The 17,324-nt window shown below is 41.5% G+C and overlaps 2 protein-coding genes across 4 annotated transcripts in view; one reads left to right on the top strand and one right to left on the bottom strand.

Annotated features, from left to right (window-relative positions):
* Window positions 1-1,030: 1,030 nt before the first annotated feature.
* bet1l (Bet1 golgi vesicular membrane trafficking protein-like) lies at window positions 1,031-6,458 on the bottom strand. Its single transcript, XM_085780186.1, has 4 exons — window positions 6,394-6,458; window positions 3,111-3,196; window positions 2,914-2,970; window positions 1,031-2,559 (listed from the first exon to the last, which is right to left on the bottom strand). The coding sequence occupies exons 1-4, from the start codon at window positions 6,410-6,412 to the stop codon at window positions 2,392-2,394; spliced, it is 330 nt and encodes a 109-aa protein (XP_085636312.1). The 5' UTR covers window positions 6,413-6,458; the 3' UTR covers window positions 1,031-2,391.
* Window positions 4,155-17,324, top strand: part of LOC146986410 (plasma membrane calcium-transporting ATPase 1-like) — a 38,104-nt gene continuing 24,934 nt past the window's right edge. Inside the window, exons 1-4 of one of the 3 annotated variants that reach the window (XM_085780183.1) lie at window positions 4,155-4,299; window positions 11,199-11,488; window positions 15,586-15,783; window positions 15,918-16,175. In XM_085780183.1, the coding sequence (XP_085636309.1) occupies window positions 11,293-11,488; window positions 15,586-15,783; window positions 15,918-16,175 (652 nt within the window). In that variant the 5' untranslated portion in view covers window positions 4,155-4,299; window positions 11,199-11,292. Of the gene's footprint in view, window positions 4,300-4,743; window positions 4,881-9,297; window positions 9,452-11,198; window positions 11,489-15,585; window positions 15,784-15,917; window positions 16,176-17,324 lie in introns of those variants that run through there. The other 2 variants (XM_085780184.1, XM_085780185.1) reach the window with 2 other exon arrangements.

The raw sequence follows: 17,324 nt of genomic DNA, 5'->3' as shown, positions 1-17,324 counted from the left end.
AGAATTAGTATGTGTATCTTCTCCTCTTTAGGAAATATTTGAGTTGCAGCATCGCTGTGGTCCATTTGATTGACATGATTGCAGCTTTTTACAGTCTATGCAGCTGATCCAGTCGGACTGAACCATTTTACATAAATGGGGGGAGGGGGAGCCCTGCAGGCGTTGATGTTTCCAAAACAAATAAAGTTGAAAGTTGAAAGGACATTGAAAATAAAACATTTGTGATTATATGTTAGTTAATAACTTAGTGTCATTATTTTTTCTGTATTATCATTTCATCATCATTAGGGGCCTCTCTGGGCCCCCCTGAATCATGGGCCCCTAGAATCCGTCTCCTTTACCCCCCCTTTTCGGCGCCCCAGTCTGTGTGTATATTTGTGGGCGTGGGAGGTTTGGGGTTTTCACAGTGTTTTGTATTGTTTTGTTTTGTTTTTATCCTCTGTGAGGCACTTTGTGTTACAACGTATGAAAAGTGCCATATAAATAAAGTTGATTTGATTGGATTTGAATCCAATTCAAATGTACAAAAAAGGAGAGTATCTGAACTGAAACTTGCATCTGATCTGAGTGTGCAGATAACTCTCCTTTTTGTACACTTATTTGTGGTTTTCTGGCACCTTGGCACACGCTGGTCGTGTCGTGAGTGCAGTGATTAACTCCAGTAATCCAATTCAAACAAGGAACTATCTGATGTGAACTAAGTTGCAGAGGGTTTATACATCTAAAATGTATTCATGATATGTTTTTCAAGTTCACAATAATAGCATTTATAGCCTTGAGTTTTGAAATAAAATAAGATGAAAATTATAATTAAAACAATGATTCAGGATTTCAAATGAGCATTTTTCTTTTTCAATTGAAATGACACAGATGTGATGTATTTTTGGAATAGAGGCTTTTATTGAATTATAACTTTATATCTTTTGTATTTTATCAAAATAAAATATTCACTTTTTCTGAAATAGAACATCATAAATGCAATGTCCAGAACCATAATGAATCATGGTAAAAAGCAATTATCCCAAACAAATTCCACAAATTAAAACCATTTATTGCACATGTATTAATAAAAAATAGACCTGGAATGTTAGAAAGGAAACTCTTTATAAACCTTTTTTAACACCTTTCACTCTCTTTCACCAACAAAAAGAAAGAAAATGTTGCTGTAAACCATGAACAGCAGCTCCCAAACTCATCAAAACAAGTAGAAAACAGGATTAGGAAGTTGTTGTTTTGTGTGAACATTTTCTTTCCTGTATCTCAGCCTCCTGTCCGTCAACTGCAGCCGTATGAAAACATCAAACCATCACCTGCTCTGTCTCAGTTCCACACCACATGGCTACAGACATGACAATATCTCTGCTGCAACGAAACATCAATAAAAGCTTTTACATAATGGGACATAACAAACTGTGCAAACTCAAGTCAACTTTTACTTTTTTATAACACTTCCAATTAAAACTTTATAAAAAAGAACAAGATCAATAGTGCTCCATTTCTCTGCAGCTGCCTCGCCACCTAAACCAAAAATTATAATAATTTTTTTTCCCCAACTTTGAGTTATTTCCTTCATTTCCTCAGAGCATTAAGTTTGTTATACAGTATATATTTTTGAACAGTCAACTACGGTGGCCCTGAGCGCTCAATGCACAGCAGCTTAAGAAAACACCTGCAAACACACAAACAGGCTGCAACAACTCACAGCACAACAGGAAGTGTTTCTGGGGACACAATAAAGGGAGGGACCGGTCTGGGGTCTTCAGTTCTTCTTTTTCTCGACTCGGAAGTTGTGCAGACAGCTTCCTGTTAGTGGGTTTGACAATAAGTTGAGTTTGTTTGGTTTATTAGAACGTCGATATCACATGGTATTGATCACATGGACTGTTAGCTTAGCATTAGCCTTTAGCCTGGTCCGTCTCTTTTAATGCGTCCCCAGTTGTGTTGCATCTTTTTGTAGCATGTGTTGTCAGATTTCTAGCGTGTTTGTGCCTTTGTGTTTCCTTGATCTGCAGAGCACTGAGCCCTCAGGGCCACCGTAGTGAACAGAGTTACTACGGTGTTGTCTGGAACTGAGACAGTTGATTCATTACCGAACTTCATCAACCCATCACTCTCAGCTGTTTGCCCATATTAGGACTTCCTGACTTGCGGCAAGAAGGCGCAAAGTCTATGATGAGCAGAAAACTCTCTCCTGCTGGTCGGTTCAATGAAAACTATAATGTTTTCTGTCCGTTTCCTGTTGGTTTTTCTCACTTTGGTGCAGAATAGTAATAAAGACAAGTCCTCTCCTGCGCAGGAAACCCCACAGAGATTAAATCTGTAAATCTGTAAATCTGATCTGACGTCAGATTCAAAAGTCCAAGCTCCATCCAACATCAGGACCAGCTCTCGTCAGCGTTGAATCCTGGAGACCATGTAGTAGAGCAGGAAGAAGACCACGACCAGGCCTATGGAGACGTAGCAGAGGATGCGGCGATTGTCTCGGCTGGATCGAACCATGGTGGAGAAACGCTTCACGCTGCCGCTCAGCAGGCCGGTCGCACTGAGGAAGTTTGAGTCCTGAAAAGGAGAAGGAGCAGAGACTGTGACTAACGGGGCCGAGAAACTGGTTTAGTCTGTTGGTTCTCAAGTTTTATGGGACAAAGGTCAGCTTGAACATTCACCCCTAACGCTTTTAAAAGCCGCATTTGAATCCAGATGTGATTCATGTTCAATTATTTTCATCATCAACTGATGTGTCTCAGAGATGGGAGCAAAAAATACAAACCAGCACTCAGATATTCAGTTTACTATTATGTAAAACAGGCAGGAGAAGGAGACAAAAAGAGACAAGAAGCAAATGTTCACATCTGAGAACAGAAATGTTTATCGTGTTTTCCCAAACAGCTTGGTAGATGCAGATGTTGGCCTCACCATGCCGTCCAGATACTCGTTCTGATCCTCAGCCTCTCTGTCGATGTCGTACGCCAGCTGCAAAGGAAACACAAGTCACAAGAAATAAGAATTTGCATCATCTCAGTACAGGGTCAAACTACAGACAGAAGAGTGAACTCTCTGTCAGTTGTTTGAACTGTTATTAAATGATGAAAATTGTGTTTGTTGGGACTCACAGATTTCAGTCTGGAGACTTTGGTGGCCAGATTCTCGGCCATACGTTTGTTTTCATCGTCCAGCAAGTCGTCCACAGAGCCATGACCTGGAGACACACAGGATTCAAAAAACTGTCTATTAATTTCTATTTGAACTCTCCTGACAATCTGTTAAAAAGGAGGTTTTTATGGAAAACATTAATCCCAATTAATTGGTTGAGAACCTGCAGTGAATGAACATAAGAGTGAAAGTATTATATTGATTGCTATACAATTATGATCCGTCTTTCTTGATAGGCTCTAATCTAATGTAGAAAGGTTATTTACTATGACTCTTAGATCTTATTGTCTAGTTGTCCTGCAATAACTGTGGTGAACATTTTCAGGGAATGTATTTAAGATTCTGAAATAGAAATGTGTGAATCAATAAAATAAAAAAGTACACCTTAAAAAAAGTTAAAACACAACAAGAACACATGAAAACAAAAGTCTGTTGCTCCTTGTCCCTACGTCTGTCTGATTCTAGTGAGACTTTTAAAAAACAGCTAAAGACACTGTTGTTTAGACAAGCTTTCAGTTGATTGGTTGCCTTGAATATGTTATTTTATTGGAATTATTTTGCATTTTTAATGTGTTTTATTATGTGTGTATTATTTGAATTTCTTTATTTTGCCACTCTGCACTTTATTGTAAAGCACTTTGTGATTTTATCTGTGAAAAACGCTACAAAAAGAAAACCTTCAACCTTAAAAACAAACAACAGGAAAACAGTAGCAATTTATGATTTACTAATGATGCTGACCAGTGATTATATTGGACCACAGCCTGAAAGAGTTGAGGACCACCCCCGTCTTTACTATACTAGCTTTCTAGCTAAATCTGGCATATTTACATCAAATAATTGTTTTTGTATGTTCATGAATATGTGGAGTCCCATTTCAAATAAACTAATAAATGAAATTAAATGAAAAAAAGTAATATTATCACTATTAATATTATTATTACGGTATTATTATCAGTAGTTATGTCCTTTCCTGTCACTGTAATGCGCTACACTTCCACTCTGCGGCCGGTAGGTGGCGGTGACGCACCACAGCGCTTCCTGCTAACGGCCAGTCAGTTCAACAGAAAGAAGAAGAACAACTCGTCGTCTTTCTAACGGCGCGATTTACACAAATTTGACAAGTCACTCCTCTCTGATCGCACTGTGGTAAGTTTTTAAAAGTCCTTATCTGAGCTATCTTACATTTTTTAAATCTGAATTTACTCAGCTGTGTTGCGTTGCAGGGCTAGAAATATGGTCGCACCCCCGATCTGCGGAAACTAGCTATCAGGTTTTCAATCAACGTTACACCAGACACTATTAGTATTGTGTAGGTAATTATAGATTAATAATTGAAAAAATCCCGTTCGATTATTTTCTAAACTCCTTCATCTCTGCTTTAACTTTATTTCTTAACCGCTGGGGACAGAGTAAAATTTGCTTCTTGCTAAATTTTAAAAAATTAATGTCTGATGCTACTAGTGCTCATTAGCTAGTTACATTGTGTTGCCTAGGTAACCAGCCGGTGCTCTCGCCTCGCGCCCGTCCCTCCCTCCGCGGTAACGGCAACGTTTCTACTGTTTAAAGTTAAACTCGTCATAACCGTTGGAAGTTGGAACTGCCTTTTCAGTTAGATTTAAAGTTTTCAGTTAGCTGAAAAGAGAAATTGCGTTGCCTAGGTTACTGCTTTTCAACGTTAGCTGTTAACAACCGTCGGGAGTCGCTGGAAACGGCTTCAGCTGTCAAAGGTAAATTCCTGAGCTTGATGACATTGTTGACTTGAAAAACTAATCATATTGCCGCTTGTGCCCTGCTTAATTATGTTGTTTGATTTAGAGACACAAAAAATACGGTTAAAATTGTGAATTTGCTATGGATTTCGACATGGGAAAACCTCTGCTTCTTGAACGTTAGCTCGAACAGCGCTGTTTGACAGTTGGTCTGCGACGTTTTGCTCCTTGCGAAGTTAGTTAGTTAGATCGCCGAATGCCGCGTCGCCCAATGTAATCTCAATGTGAGCGACGCGGCATTCGGCGACATCGACGTCGCGTAGGGACAGCAGACCAGCGGGGATACGAGTCAGAAATATCCACAAATCTGTCCGCATGCTGCTCCACTGTACACTGAAACTAATATAGAAACATGGTTTTACTTTTTTGCTGAACATAATTTAAGAAGAGGAAGCCTTAAAGCTATTTTCTTCGTGAATAAATAATATAGCCTACGGTATGTTTGATAGGCTTTCTGTGCCCACAGGACAAACGATGGAAACTAGAATCCATTTGTTAGCATTACAGCAGAGTTGCTGATTTGAGATGATGTAGATCTGCTGTAGACGTTTATGATTTAACTTATAACATGACGACTACACCATCTAGTGGTGCTATGGAAAAAGATACCACTCCAGTCATATCCATGATGTTAAAATTTGAGTAAATAGCATTCTCTAGCAGACTGTTTGGTGTAAAATACAGAAAATCTCTAAAAGAAAAGATAAGTCTCCCTAGCACCTGTTATGCATCTTTCGAATATGTTTTCCCATTTTAAAATATAATCAGACGGTTATCTAAACGGCATTCTGTCCCAATTTAACAGTAATCCTAATAACTGTGCAGCAACTAGTGACATCTATGAAGAAAAACAGTCAAACCTAGTGAGGGGCTTTCAAAGTGACTGTAGTCACAGAATCTAATGTAAATGACCTTTAAAGATTTCCAATCAAACTGAAACATCCACTCGAGGACACAAATATTTTACCCTGAAATATTTCCGACAGTAAAAAACGACGTAGTCTCTCTCACTGTCCCACAGACCAGCATACAGTGTGATTGTTTGGAGTAATCTGCAGTAAACAAACCAGTTTCTGGGTCAGATGAGCTCTAAAGATCTACAGATGAGCTGTAAAGTTAAACATTAACCGTGCGCAGTTTATCTGATATGTAATGACAATTTGAGGTAATATTTTTTGGACTTGTTTATCTTCCGTTCACAGTCGTTTACACCTGATAAAAGTTAAGCTCAGCAGCCCTGTAAGGACTCCAGCAGCTAACTCCTCGGCTAGCTGACCCCGCTAAGTTACAGGCTTGTTTTCGGCCCAAAGTGAAGTAGCCACGGACCCAGAGGCCAAACACAGCCGCTGAGCCGCTCCGTCGCTCGGCTCGTTACACCCGGTCGACCCGCTCTAACCGGAGCTCTGCGCCGTTACACACGGTTCACCACGGCTCAATGTTTAGAAGTGAATACGTGTCGAAAAACCCGTACCTCTGTTCCAGTCCGCCATGTTGGTGAGTGACGTCACCGTCAGCTGTTCCAGTTCGGTTTCGAAAGACGTGGCCACGCCCCCTCCGCAACGTCACACCCTGCACGTAAACCGTTTCAGGGACGTGTTGGAGGTTTGCTCATGTTTTCCTGTGATCCAGCATCAGTTACTGGTAAAAAACATAAAGAAAGGCATTAAAACACAGTTCCTTAAAATACAAAATTGTGAGTTTTAGACAGTAAATGTCCAAATGAAGATGATAAAGGACATTTTTTATTCATTTCCTATATGTCTGCTACTCTTAAGAACAATATAAAGTATAAACACATTACTATGCAAAGAAATATGAAACAAGTTCAACTGAATATTAATTAATTTTTTTAATAAAACATTTATTTGACCCATTGAGATCGAGATCTCGTTTGCGAGGGCGACCTGGCCAAGAAGTCAGCAACACACATCAAGATAAATTATTACAGTACAAAAGGCAAATTACAAAAAATACATTTTAATAATATATATATTTTTTTAGATTAACTTGAATGACGGTGTGCTTTGAATTTGTTAAGATGGTAGAGATCCCCTGTAAAAAAACACACACACACAAGAATCAGAAAGACTTTGACATGGTCAAAAAGGCGTGATGACTCTGTGTGACCACTGAGTGGCAGCAAACACAAACTGTACAGACAGGTGAGCTGATCCCAGGTAGGTTTACTCACTGCTGCTGACTGAGCCCATTCAAGCAGCAGGAGCAAGTTTATTTCACAGACTTTCATCTCCTCCATGGGATGAGTTTATTTATTTAAACTGGAGCTCTCTCTGTCGTAATGAGTCTCACGTCTGAGTTACAATATGAAGTTCACCGTGCACTAGTTATAAGATTCATGTCAGACATTTGTACCAGTCGTGGATCCAGATCTGTGGCTGACTGGAGTGTGTGTGTGTGTGTGTGTGTGTGTGTGTGTGTGTGTGTGTTCATGTGGTCTGTCCCTGGATGAGTGTGTGTAGCTCCCATCAGTGTGTGTGTGGGGTCAAACGTCACTGTAGCTCAGTGTGAAAACACTGTCATGCAGATATGAAAGTGATATCACCTTGTGTGTGTGTGTGAGTCCAGTTAATCCCCCTGCTTCTCTGTGCACCGTAATCCACCTTTGTGTGTGTGTGTGCATGTGTGTATGCAAGTCACGTGTGTGTGTGTGCCACCTGACGTCAGTCTGAATCACTGCTGCTCAAAGGGTGGGGGGAAGGGAAGTGTGTGAGTGTGTAACAAATGAAAACAACAGTTGTGAACAACAACTGAAGCCATCAGAGCACAGGACATCACATTGTCTCTGAGTGGAGGGGGGGGTGGGGGTTGGAAAGTAAACTGACCTACCTGTCTTCATTTTTTTCACTCCCCCCTGTCCTGTTTAGATCTAGTGTGTAGGGCTGCAACTAATGAATATTTCCGTTATTGATTTATCGATTAGTTGTTTGGTCAATAAAATGTTCAAAAATGTTGAGAAATATCAGTGTTTCCCAAACCACAAGACAATGTCCTCAAATGTCTTGTTTTGTCCACAAACCAAAGAGATACTTTTAGATTATCAAAATAGTTGAAGATTAATTTAATAATCGATTATTGTACTAGTGTATTTGTTTGAGCAGGAGGAGCAGCAGGTTCACTGTGGTCGGTCCAGACCAGCCTGTTGGTTTAGATGTGGTCAGTGTGGACCTGTAACAGCCAGTGTGTGTGTAGACCTGGTGTCAGGGCTCCACTCTGAGCATTTTGCCCCTAAAATTTGAGACAGTGCGAGTACATTTTTCATCAACTTGTCCATGTGCGACCAGTAAATTTACTGTTTTTTTGTTTTGTTTTTGGTAACACTGGTGAAATGTGGAAGAACCTGTTACTCTGTCATTACAGGTCTCAGGTCAGTGTGTGTGAGGATCATGGATGAAAAGGAAATATCAGTATTTGCCTTGCAAGTCAATTTGCTGCATGTGCGCCACTAGATATTCTGCTTGTGCTCCTAAATTTTTATAATTTTTTTTATTGTGTAGACACAAACAATATATGACAAACAAAACAAACACAAAACATACAAGACAATACAGAGTAACAAGTGTGACCAACTTAAAGTGGTGATGATACAGGGTCAGGCAGTGCAATGGTGGCACTGCAACTACTAACAAAGGTAATAATAGTTACAGAAATGAGAGAAAGAAAAAAAAAAAACGAGCGAATGTATTTCCTGAAGGAAATGCGGGTGAATGCTGAAAGCTGGAAGCTGAATGAGCTGAATAAATTGTTGAAACAATGCTGAATTAAGTGAAGAAATTGCTGAATCAATCTTGATAGAGCCTCCATCTTGATCATGCAAGAATGAAGCTCTATGAAATGGTTGGAAATTAATTGAATTGTTGAAGATTAGTATGAAGAAATTGAAAGGCTGAAGTCTACTCAAATATATTAAAATCTGACAGCTTGGACCATTACTAATATGTACAACAACAATAATAGTTTTGGTAGTTGAGAGAACTGTCCTCTGAGCCACTGTCCTCTGAGTAAAAATGTTAGTCTGGATCTCTGTGGTGTGTGTAGTAGACCTGTAGACGTGGTTTGTGTAGAAGCAGTGTAGAAGCAGTGTAGTGTGTGTAGACCTGTAGAGGTGGTGTGTCTCTCAGCAGGAGGAGCTGCAGCAGCGTCTCTTTCTTTCTCTCTCTCTCTCTCTCTCTCTGGCGCTCACTGAAGCCACAGATTGTCTAATTAGATTAAGCGAGGCTTTCCTCAGATAATCATTTAGCCAGCTCCTGTTTTTTCCTCCGATGGAGCGCTGCTGCCTGCGCCTGAGAGCCTGAGAGCCGCTGAAGGTCAAACTCAATTTCTGCAACAACAGGCGGCTTTTTTGGGGGAGTAAAAGCGCGCGGGGTCCGGGAGCGGGTCTGCAGACTCAGACCGGTGGCCGGGTTATGGGCTGTTTCTGGAGCCGTGGTGTGTGTGACGCTGCCGCTCAGAGCGATCGGACCGACGCTAACACCTGCTGCTGCTAACAGGAGGCGATGGGGGAAGTTTCTGTAAGTAAAGCTCTTCTCAGTCGCTCCGCTGCACTCATGAAGCAACAGGAGCAAACGCCTCCAAACTGGGTTTCTGTCCTGAGTCCACTCATCTGTCATTTGTGTAGTTCATATTACCTTGTTGCAGCAGAGTTTAGCTCTTGTGTGTTTCCTTTTGTGGACTAAATATACCGTGTGTGTTTGTGCGGCTGGTTGTGATCAGTTTTTCAGCAGCAGTAAAGCTTTATTCACCGGTTTATTTGCCGGTCGTGACTTTTGTCCCGCAGCTCTTTTCTTTTCTTTCTCTCCTTCACCCTGAAACAGGCTGCTTCTCTTCTCTTCTCTTCTCTTCTCTCGCTCAGATTAAGCCTCGGCTGACTGATTGACACAGATTACAGTTGAAGGCGCAGAGGTCACAACCTGTGAGGAACAAATATAAAGGCTTTCAGTTCACACACACACACACACCGTCAGATACGTTCAGGCTCAGAGCGTTCGCTGGGAATCAGACGCTCCGACTGTGGTTTGGTCCTGAGAGCAGAGTGAGCAGAGATGTGTGTGTCTGCTTCACATGAGTAAAGACCCCAAAACCACATGAACATGACATCTACTGATGCTCAGAACACAGAGACTTTTTATTCATATTGTCTGTCATGAAGTTTGTTCTTAGCTTCACATCATAATAATAGTAACAACTTTATTTATACAGCGGGTTCACAAAGTGCTTGACAAAACAACATATATTATATTGAGGATATAATATTCCTTTGTTTCTTGTTTCATTGTCCGTTGTATGACGAAACCAGGCAGTTTTTATTTCAGAAAGTGGAGAGTGTGAAGCCGGAGTTGTTTTGGACTGATGATGAGGTTAAGTTTGAATGGTTTTTCAGAGAAGAGGTCTTTACTGTAGCTACTTTCATAAAAAGGGCCTGGAGGTTAAGAGGGAATAACTTATTTGTGTGAATTCTACTTGAAACGTACAAATCTGTGTGGTTTGGTTTGGTTTGTACTCTGCTGATGGCTATGAGCATGAAATCTGTGTCTGCGGACCTTTACTGGTATAAAACACATACGTGGATATTGGATAACATAAAATTCATCCATTAATATCAGAGACAAGTCACAAACAAGTGCCATGATAAAACCATAAGAGATGGACCGCCCAAGCAACACAGTATGTTCACTCCTGCTGCTGCCACAGAATTAGAGAGATGGAGTCTGTTCTCAGCTCAGATGACTTGACAAATTCATGTTTCCACACCAGTTCAACAGTCATCGCCACGGTGACGCTTCAAATGATGAATTTAGGTGAAAGAAAAAGGCCAATTCACTGTCCCACCTAAACAGTCTGGGTGATACTTAAATGTGTTATTTTAGGTTCATTTTTAATTGAGTCATATCAATGATACATTTATTAACTAACCACCAAAAGTTCATTTTCATTCATTCATTTATTTGTGATAGGATGGGATTCATTAAAGTGCATCATCAGGCAGTACAACTGTCATGAAGTTGTTTATTATTATTATTCCATTACTATTTTTACTTGAATCTTTCTATTTCAAAGCAACTACAAGAAGTGTAATTTAACTATAATGATTCCTAAAGTGTGTCAGAGTGTAATTCCTCACATCCTCAGAACCGACACTGAGGACGTGACCTTGGTCCTGAACTCTGCCTCAACTGTCAAGTCCAGTCACGTCTCTTCCTCCAGAGTTATGTAGTTGTGTTTTCTGATAATAACCTGATCGTCTCTTCTCCTCCACAGTCACTGAGTCCCTGTCAGGCCGGATCTGCACCTCAGTCCCACCACTGAGCTTGTTTTTTTCGGGGAAGGCCTCCGTCGAGTCCCGCAGGAGAAGATGGCCAATAACTCTTTCCGTGGGTCCAAACATGGCCGACGGGCCGACACCTACCACACGGCAGAGTTCGGCTGCTCGCTCATGGATCTACGCGCGCTCATGGAGCTCCGAGGTCCGGACGCTAAGGCCAAGCTGGAGAGCTCATACGGAGACGTCAACGGACTGTGTGACAGACTGAGGACGTCACCTGTCGAAGGTAAAAACCTTCACACACTCAGTGTCAGTGTCTGATCACAAAGTCTGTGGAGAGCAACAGGTCTGACTGTGATCCAGTCTGTAGCGCAGATATTTGTCTCAGTTGAGTTGGAGTCACCCTGGTCTGAGGTAGTGGTGTTCATCTTCACTGTCCTCGCCATTCAACACCATTACCATTCACCAGTCTATGATTTCATTTGATTCAATTATATCAAGCATTTCAGTGCATCACATTCTCAATTTTCTATGTTGCCACACATGGCTTTTTCATTCATTAACATAAATAGTCTTTTTATTTAACTTTTAACATTACTTTTAACTTTAAATTTACATAAAATAAAATAGAAAATATCATTTAAATGCATTTTCACAACACAGCAGCTTCCTCAGAGTCTGAACACACACAGAAATCTTGGCGTTGTGCTTTAAAACAAAGTCTCTGTATGTGAACAACATCATACTTCATCAAACTTGAATGAATTATCATGTGACATAACTGCATCGATCCAGAATGGTCTCATTAAGAATCTTGATGCACCTCTGAAACGATTACTTTTGTCACCCCTATTATGGGATGGATGTTTTAGGCCGAACCGCCAGTGACTCAGACCCCGCCCCCCCCCCCCCCCCCCCCGGCCTGGTCGCCATCAGATCAGCAGAGGACAGATAGAGTTCAGTCTGTACCTCGGTCTGGCTGCAGGTTGTGGTGACTGTGTGCTGGTCAAAGTCAGCTCCCACCTGCAGCCTCTGCTCTCTGTCGGCCTCGGGACAAAACACCGTGTGACACAAACAAACTCTGTGTAATAAAGGCTCAGATATCCGGCTCCCAGCAGCACAGACGGATAAATGGTTCATCTGGCTCCTGGAGCAGTTTCACTCATGTGAGGTTGGATAAAGTTTGACTCCAAAGATGTAATTTAGCCGTTTGATAGGACTGATTTCTGTCAGCCGCAGTCAGATGAAAACTTTTGAGGATGCTGTTAGAAATCTACAGTATGTGTTTGTTTAGTTTTTACCTGGAGAGGCACTGTTCATTTATTCACTCAGTCATCTTCTTTTTTTTATGCATTATTGTGTAGAGACAAACCAATGTAAGACGCGTATGGTGATAACAAGAATAAGGACAAACAAAACAAAACAGAAGAACAAAAAGTGTAGAAGACAGTAGAGTTACAGATGTGACAGTAGGTTGTGATGAATGAGGGTCAGAACTACTAACAAAGATAATGATAATTCAATAATTAGTAATAATGACAGACATCCAGTCTGTCGTCTGGTTGGTGTCAGTATCTAGACGGCTCCTGCTCAGATAAAAGGATTTTATCCCATACAGCCACACACACACACACAGTCCACCACAGTTTGTAGAAGTTGTGCTGCTGTGCACTCGTCTGCCCTTTGTCGTTTTCTTCTTGCTCATCATTAATTCATCCGTCTGTCCGTCTCAACGCTCAGTAAACAGCCTCCGTGTTGTTTACCTCTCCTGCTGACACCGAGAAGGAAAATGTCAACAACAGCTTGAAATCAGTGGAAAATCCATCACACTGCTTCACTTCTCTGCATCTCTGGAGGAGGGGAGGGTGGGGGTGGTGTGTGTGTAGGTCCATTAACTTTCAGTGTAATCCCACTTACCTGAGTTTCATTCTCAGACAAACACAAAGAGAAGCGTCGCATTAAGTCAAAAAGCTGCTGAGACGGAGCCAGTCAGCTGCTGCCTGAGTCCAGAGGGAGCTGAGCCAGTCCTGACACGTCTGACGCTGCACGCTGCTGCACACACACACACACACACACACACACACACACACACACACACACACACACACACACACACACACACACACACACACACACACACACACAGAGCAGCCACAGTAAAAAACACATGTCAAAAGTCGTGTTCAAATTACTGGAATTAGTAGATAGATAGGTAAATACTGCACCGCTGCACCGTTTACCTCCGGAGTGGGTCATTTAAAATACATGTGCATTAATCTAACTGCTTTTTCGGTCAATTTAGTATAAACATGAATATTTTTACAGTTTGCAACATTAGTTTTGTGAAAATCTCTTTCATAACCAAGCTAAGTGGTTACCGGTAATTAAAGCAGATATCAGTGGAATGTTTTTGTTAATATAAGTCCTAAATAGTCCTATTTTCCGTCAGCAATCACTTACATGAAGTATTTCAGCCTAAACACGAGTCTCTCCGCCACTCTGCTCTGCTGTAACCCGAGGAGAAAATTTTCCTTGTGGGATACAAGTGTTATCCAATGAGGGGAGAGAACGGCATGAAGGGCTGTGTGTGCAGCCAAGGGATGCGCGTGAATGTGGTGACGTAGCACGAGGACCAATTGATGCCTGACAAGGGCGGGGGCTGCTAACTCATGGTGCGTTCAAGGAAACTCGTACTTTGTGTTTTTCCTTCCTGTGAAGTCATACCAGCTCGATCTGGTACGAGTTCACGGGTCGGAAGTTACGAGTGGCCGTTATAGGGAACTTTCACAGACAACAGGACGGTAAAAACACGAGCTACGGGTTACCTGGAACGCTACCAAGTCGTAGTTGTGACTTGAAGCTGTAACTTACGGTTTCAAAAGCCTGCCTTGAACACAGCATTAGCCGAAACGGCCGTGCCGATGATATCTGCTTTAAAACTGAAACATCTCCAAATGAATCAATATGGAATCGAATCGGGACCTTGTCAAACGGAATCAAATATATTCAGTAAATGAGAAGCGATACTCAGCCCTGGTCATGATCATTTGTTCCACACAACTTGTTCATTTACTAAAGAAGACAACGAGGTGCAGCTCCATGGGTCAGTGTTCCTAAAAACACTCCCCATGTTGAGCTAATACACTTTAGATTACACACACACTGTCAGGCAGACGGGTACAGACTGAACATGAAGTATTTTTCTACCATGTGCACACAGAGCTCACACACGTTTCATCCTCTGAACAGATATGAAAAATAAAATAAAAACACTTTGTGGACTTATTAACATTCAGGACACAACAGCTCATTTCTGCTCTGGGCGGGTTCATCCAGGAAAAACTGAATCTGTGGCCTTTTAGTAATAATTAACTCAATTTATTCTCTCTAGTCTCTGACAGGAGGTGCACACTCACACACACACAGTGAGCACAACAGCCCCAGTAAATTCATTTACAGGCTAAAAGCAGATGTATTCTATACTCACAAACATGTAATGATGCTCACTGATATGATTTTATGAAGCTGATGGCTCATTCTCCGTCTGGTGGCTCCTCTTCGCTGTCGGTTCAGGTTCAGGTTTGTAAAGAAACAACCTGGATGTAGCAGGAATGGAGCGAGTTAAGGTTTCCTCCTGGTGACCAACTATGAAACTATGGAACAGCCTAAAGAATGAATTAAAGCAATGTCCAAACATGGAGCATTTCAAAATGAAGTACAAAAACCAATTTGCAGTCCATTTATTCTATGTGATATCTTACAATGGAATGAAGGGCAATTAAGGAAGTGAGACAAGTGATCCATTGATTTATGATTTGTGGAAAAGGGGGGTTGGGATTCAATAAGCACAGCTTCTTCTCTCTCCTTTTTGAATATGTATGACTACACTGTTGTGTTATTGTTTAGAAATGTTGCTCTCAACTTGTTTATGTTATTTACATATGAAGGAACAAACTGAAATTCCGCCTTATTTTGTTTTACATGTTCGAATTAAAAATTAAAAAAGAAAAGAAAAACATAAGTAATATAAATGAAGTTCCCTCTGAACTTGATCAATGAAGGACGTGAGCGTTGGTGTTTTTCTTTACTTCAGGCCTGTTTTTTCAAACCCATACTCAAACCCCCTATAAACAGTACCTTTATAATGTAAAAGTGAATTATTTTATGAAACTGTACATGCACAAAGTCTGTGATGCCAAATTAGGTTCAATATAATCTGATTATTGAACTCAAATCCCTCTGGAAAGTTTGATCCTCATTATTCCTCATATTGCCAGGGATTACAATTATTAAGCCACTCATGGTTCAACAAAATGTTGTGTTTGATATAAATCCAGTTGAACGTGTGGACTGATGATGTCGTCTCTGTGTCTCCCGCTGCAGGTTTAGACGGAAATCTAGAAGATATTGCCAGACGGAAAAAAGAGTTTGGACAGAACACAATTCCTCCTAAAAAGCCAAAAACCCTTTTGCAGTTAGTGTGGGAAGCCCTGCAGGATGTGACGCTCATCATCCTGGAAGTGGCAGCCATCGTTTCTCTAGCCCTTTCTTTCTACAAACCGCCAGATGCAGAGAGAAAGCGTGAGTTCATGTCTTCAGATAAGTCTCTTGTCTCCACATGTGATAATAAACCTGTGTTTTCCGTCATATCAGCTGCAGGTGTGTGTTATGATATGTTTTGAACGTGATCACGATGCTGCTTCCTCTCTGCTCAGACTGTGGCAGCGCGGCCGGCGGCGTGGAGGAGGAGGGCGAGGGGGACACGGGCTGGATCGAGGGCGCCGCCATCCTGCTGTCGGTCGTGGTCGTGGTCCTGGTGACGGCCTTCAACGACTGGAGCAAAGAGAAGCAGTTCCGCGGCCTCCAGAGCCGCATCGAGCAGGAGCAGAAGTTCACCGTGGTGCGAGGGGGGCAGGTGACCCAGATCAACGTGTCGGAGATCGTGGTCGGAGACATCGCGCAGGTTAAATACGGTGAGGGAGCGGAGAGCGAGTGCAGGTCAGAGTTCTCCACCTGCAGGTTTCAGTGAAGCTCAGACAAGGCAAGGCAGCTTTATTCACACAGCATTTCATACATACAATTAAAAGCAAGAAAAAAAGAATAACAGAAAGTACAGGAAAAAGAGAGAAAGAAAAAAAATATATATAAAAATAAAAACTAGATTATAAAATGGAGTAACTAATAAAAAGTTTGCAGCATGAAATATTGATTTGTATTAAAACTATTAAGAAGACTCACACTCAGTGCAAATCCAAGATTAAGACTTAAAGTTCTTTAAAAGAGCTCAGCCATAAGCACATGAACAGAGAGAGACGACACAACTCCACCTTCTGTTAGATCATCATCACACCTATTTTACACCTGGTGCAGTACGGGTCCTTAAGACCGGGTCCTCAGAGTCACCCTGCACGTGTAGTAACAACACAAATGCAAGTTGAAAAAAACTTTTTTAAAATGCACATGAAAGCTGCAGTTAGAGTGAAGAGTCAAAAAAAAAAAAAGCAAAATATCAGTGGCATTTAAAGGGATAGTTCACCCAAAATTCAAATTTCACTCATTATCTACTCGATAATGAGTGTCGACTAAGAGCTGTGAGAATTTTCAGAGTCCTCCATGCCTTCTCTGAGTTACGGGGGGTTCCGCGCAGCAGTATTTGTCCATATAATGGTTGTGAATGGATACCACTTTTCTTCGTCCAAAAAGACACACCAAAAAACATCCAAATACCTCCATATTGCTCGTCTAGTATTGAACCCCCGACATGAGAAATTGTTCCGCCGGTCAGTGCAAATCTCGCGTGACACAGGAAGAGCAGTGAACTGAGACACTGGGAGCTTCCACTACAAACAAGCTTTTATTTTTTTCGGAACAATTTCTCATGTCGGGGCTTCAATACAAGAGGGACATTACAGACGAGCACTATAGAGGTATTTGGATGTTTTTTGGTGTGTCTTTTTGGAGCAAGAAAAGTGAGCACCATTCACAACAATCATATGGACAAATACTGCTGCGCGGACCCCCGTAACTCCGAGAAGGCATGGAGGACTCTGAAAATTCTCCCAGCCCTTAGTCGACATGAGGGTGAGTAGATAATGAGTGGAATTTGAATTTTGGGTGAACTA

The sequence above is a fragment of the Trachurus japonicus genome, chromosome 6 (genome assembly GCF_045865225.1).
Source record: "Trachurus japonicus isolate A0001 chromosome 6, Traja_1.0".
Taxonomy (NCBI): domain Eukaryota; kingdom Metazoa; phylum Chordata; class Actinopteri; order Carangiformes; family Carangidae; genus Trachurus; species Trachurus japonicus.
This window is presented reverse-complemented; position numbering and strand designations above follow the sequence as displayed.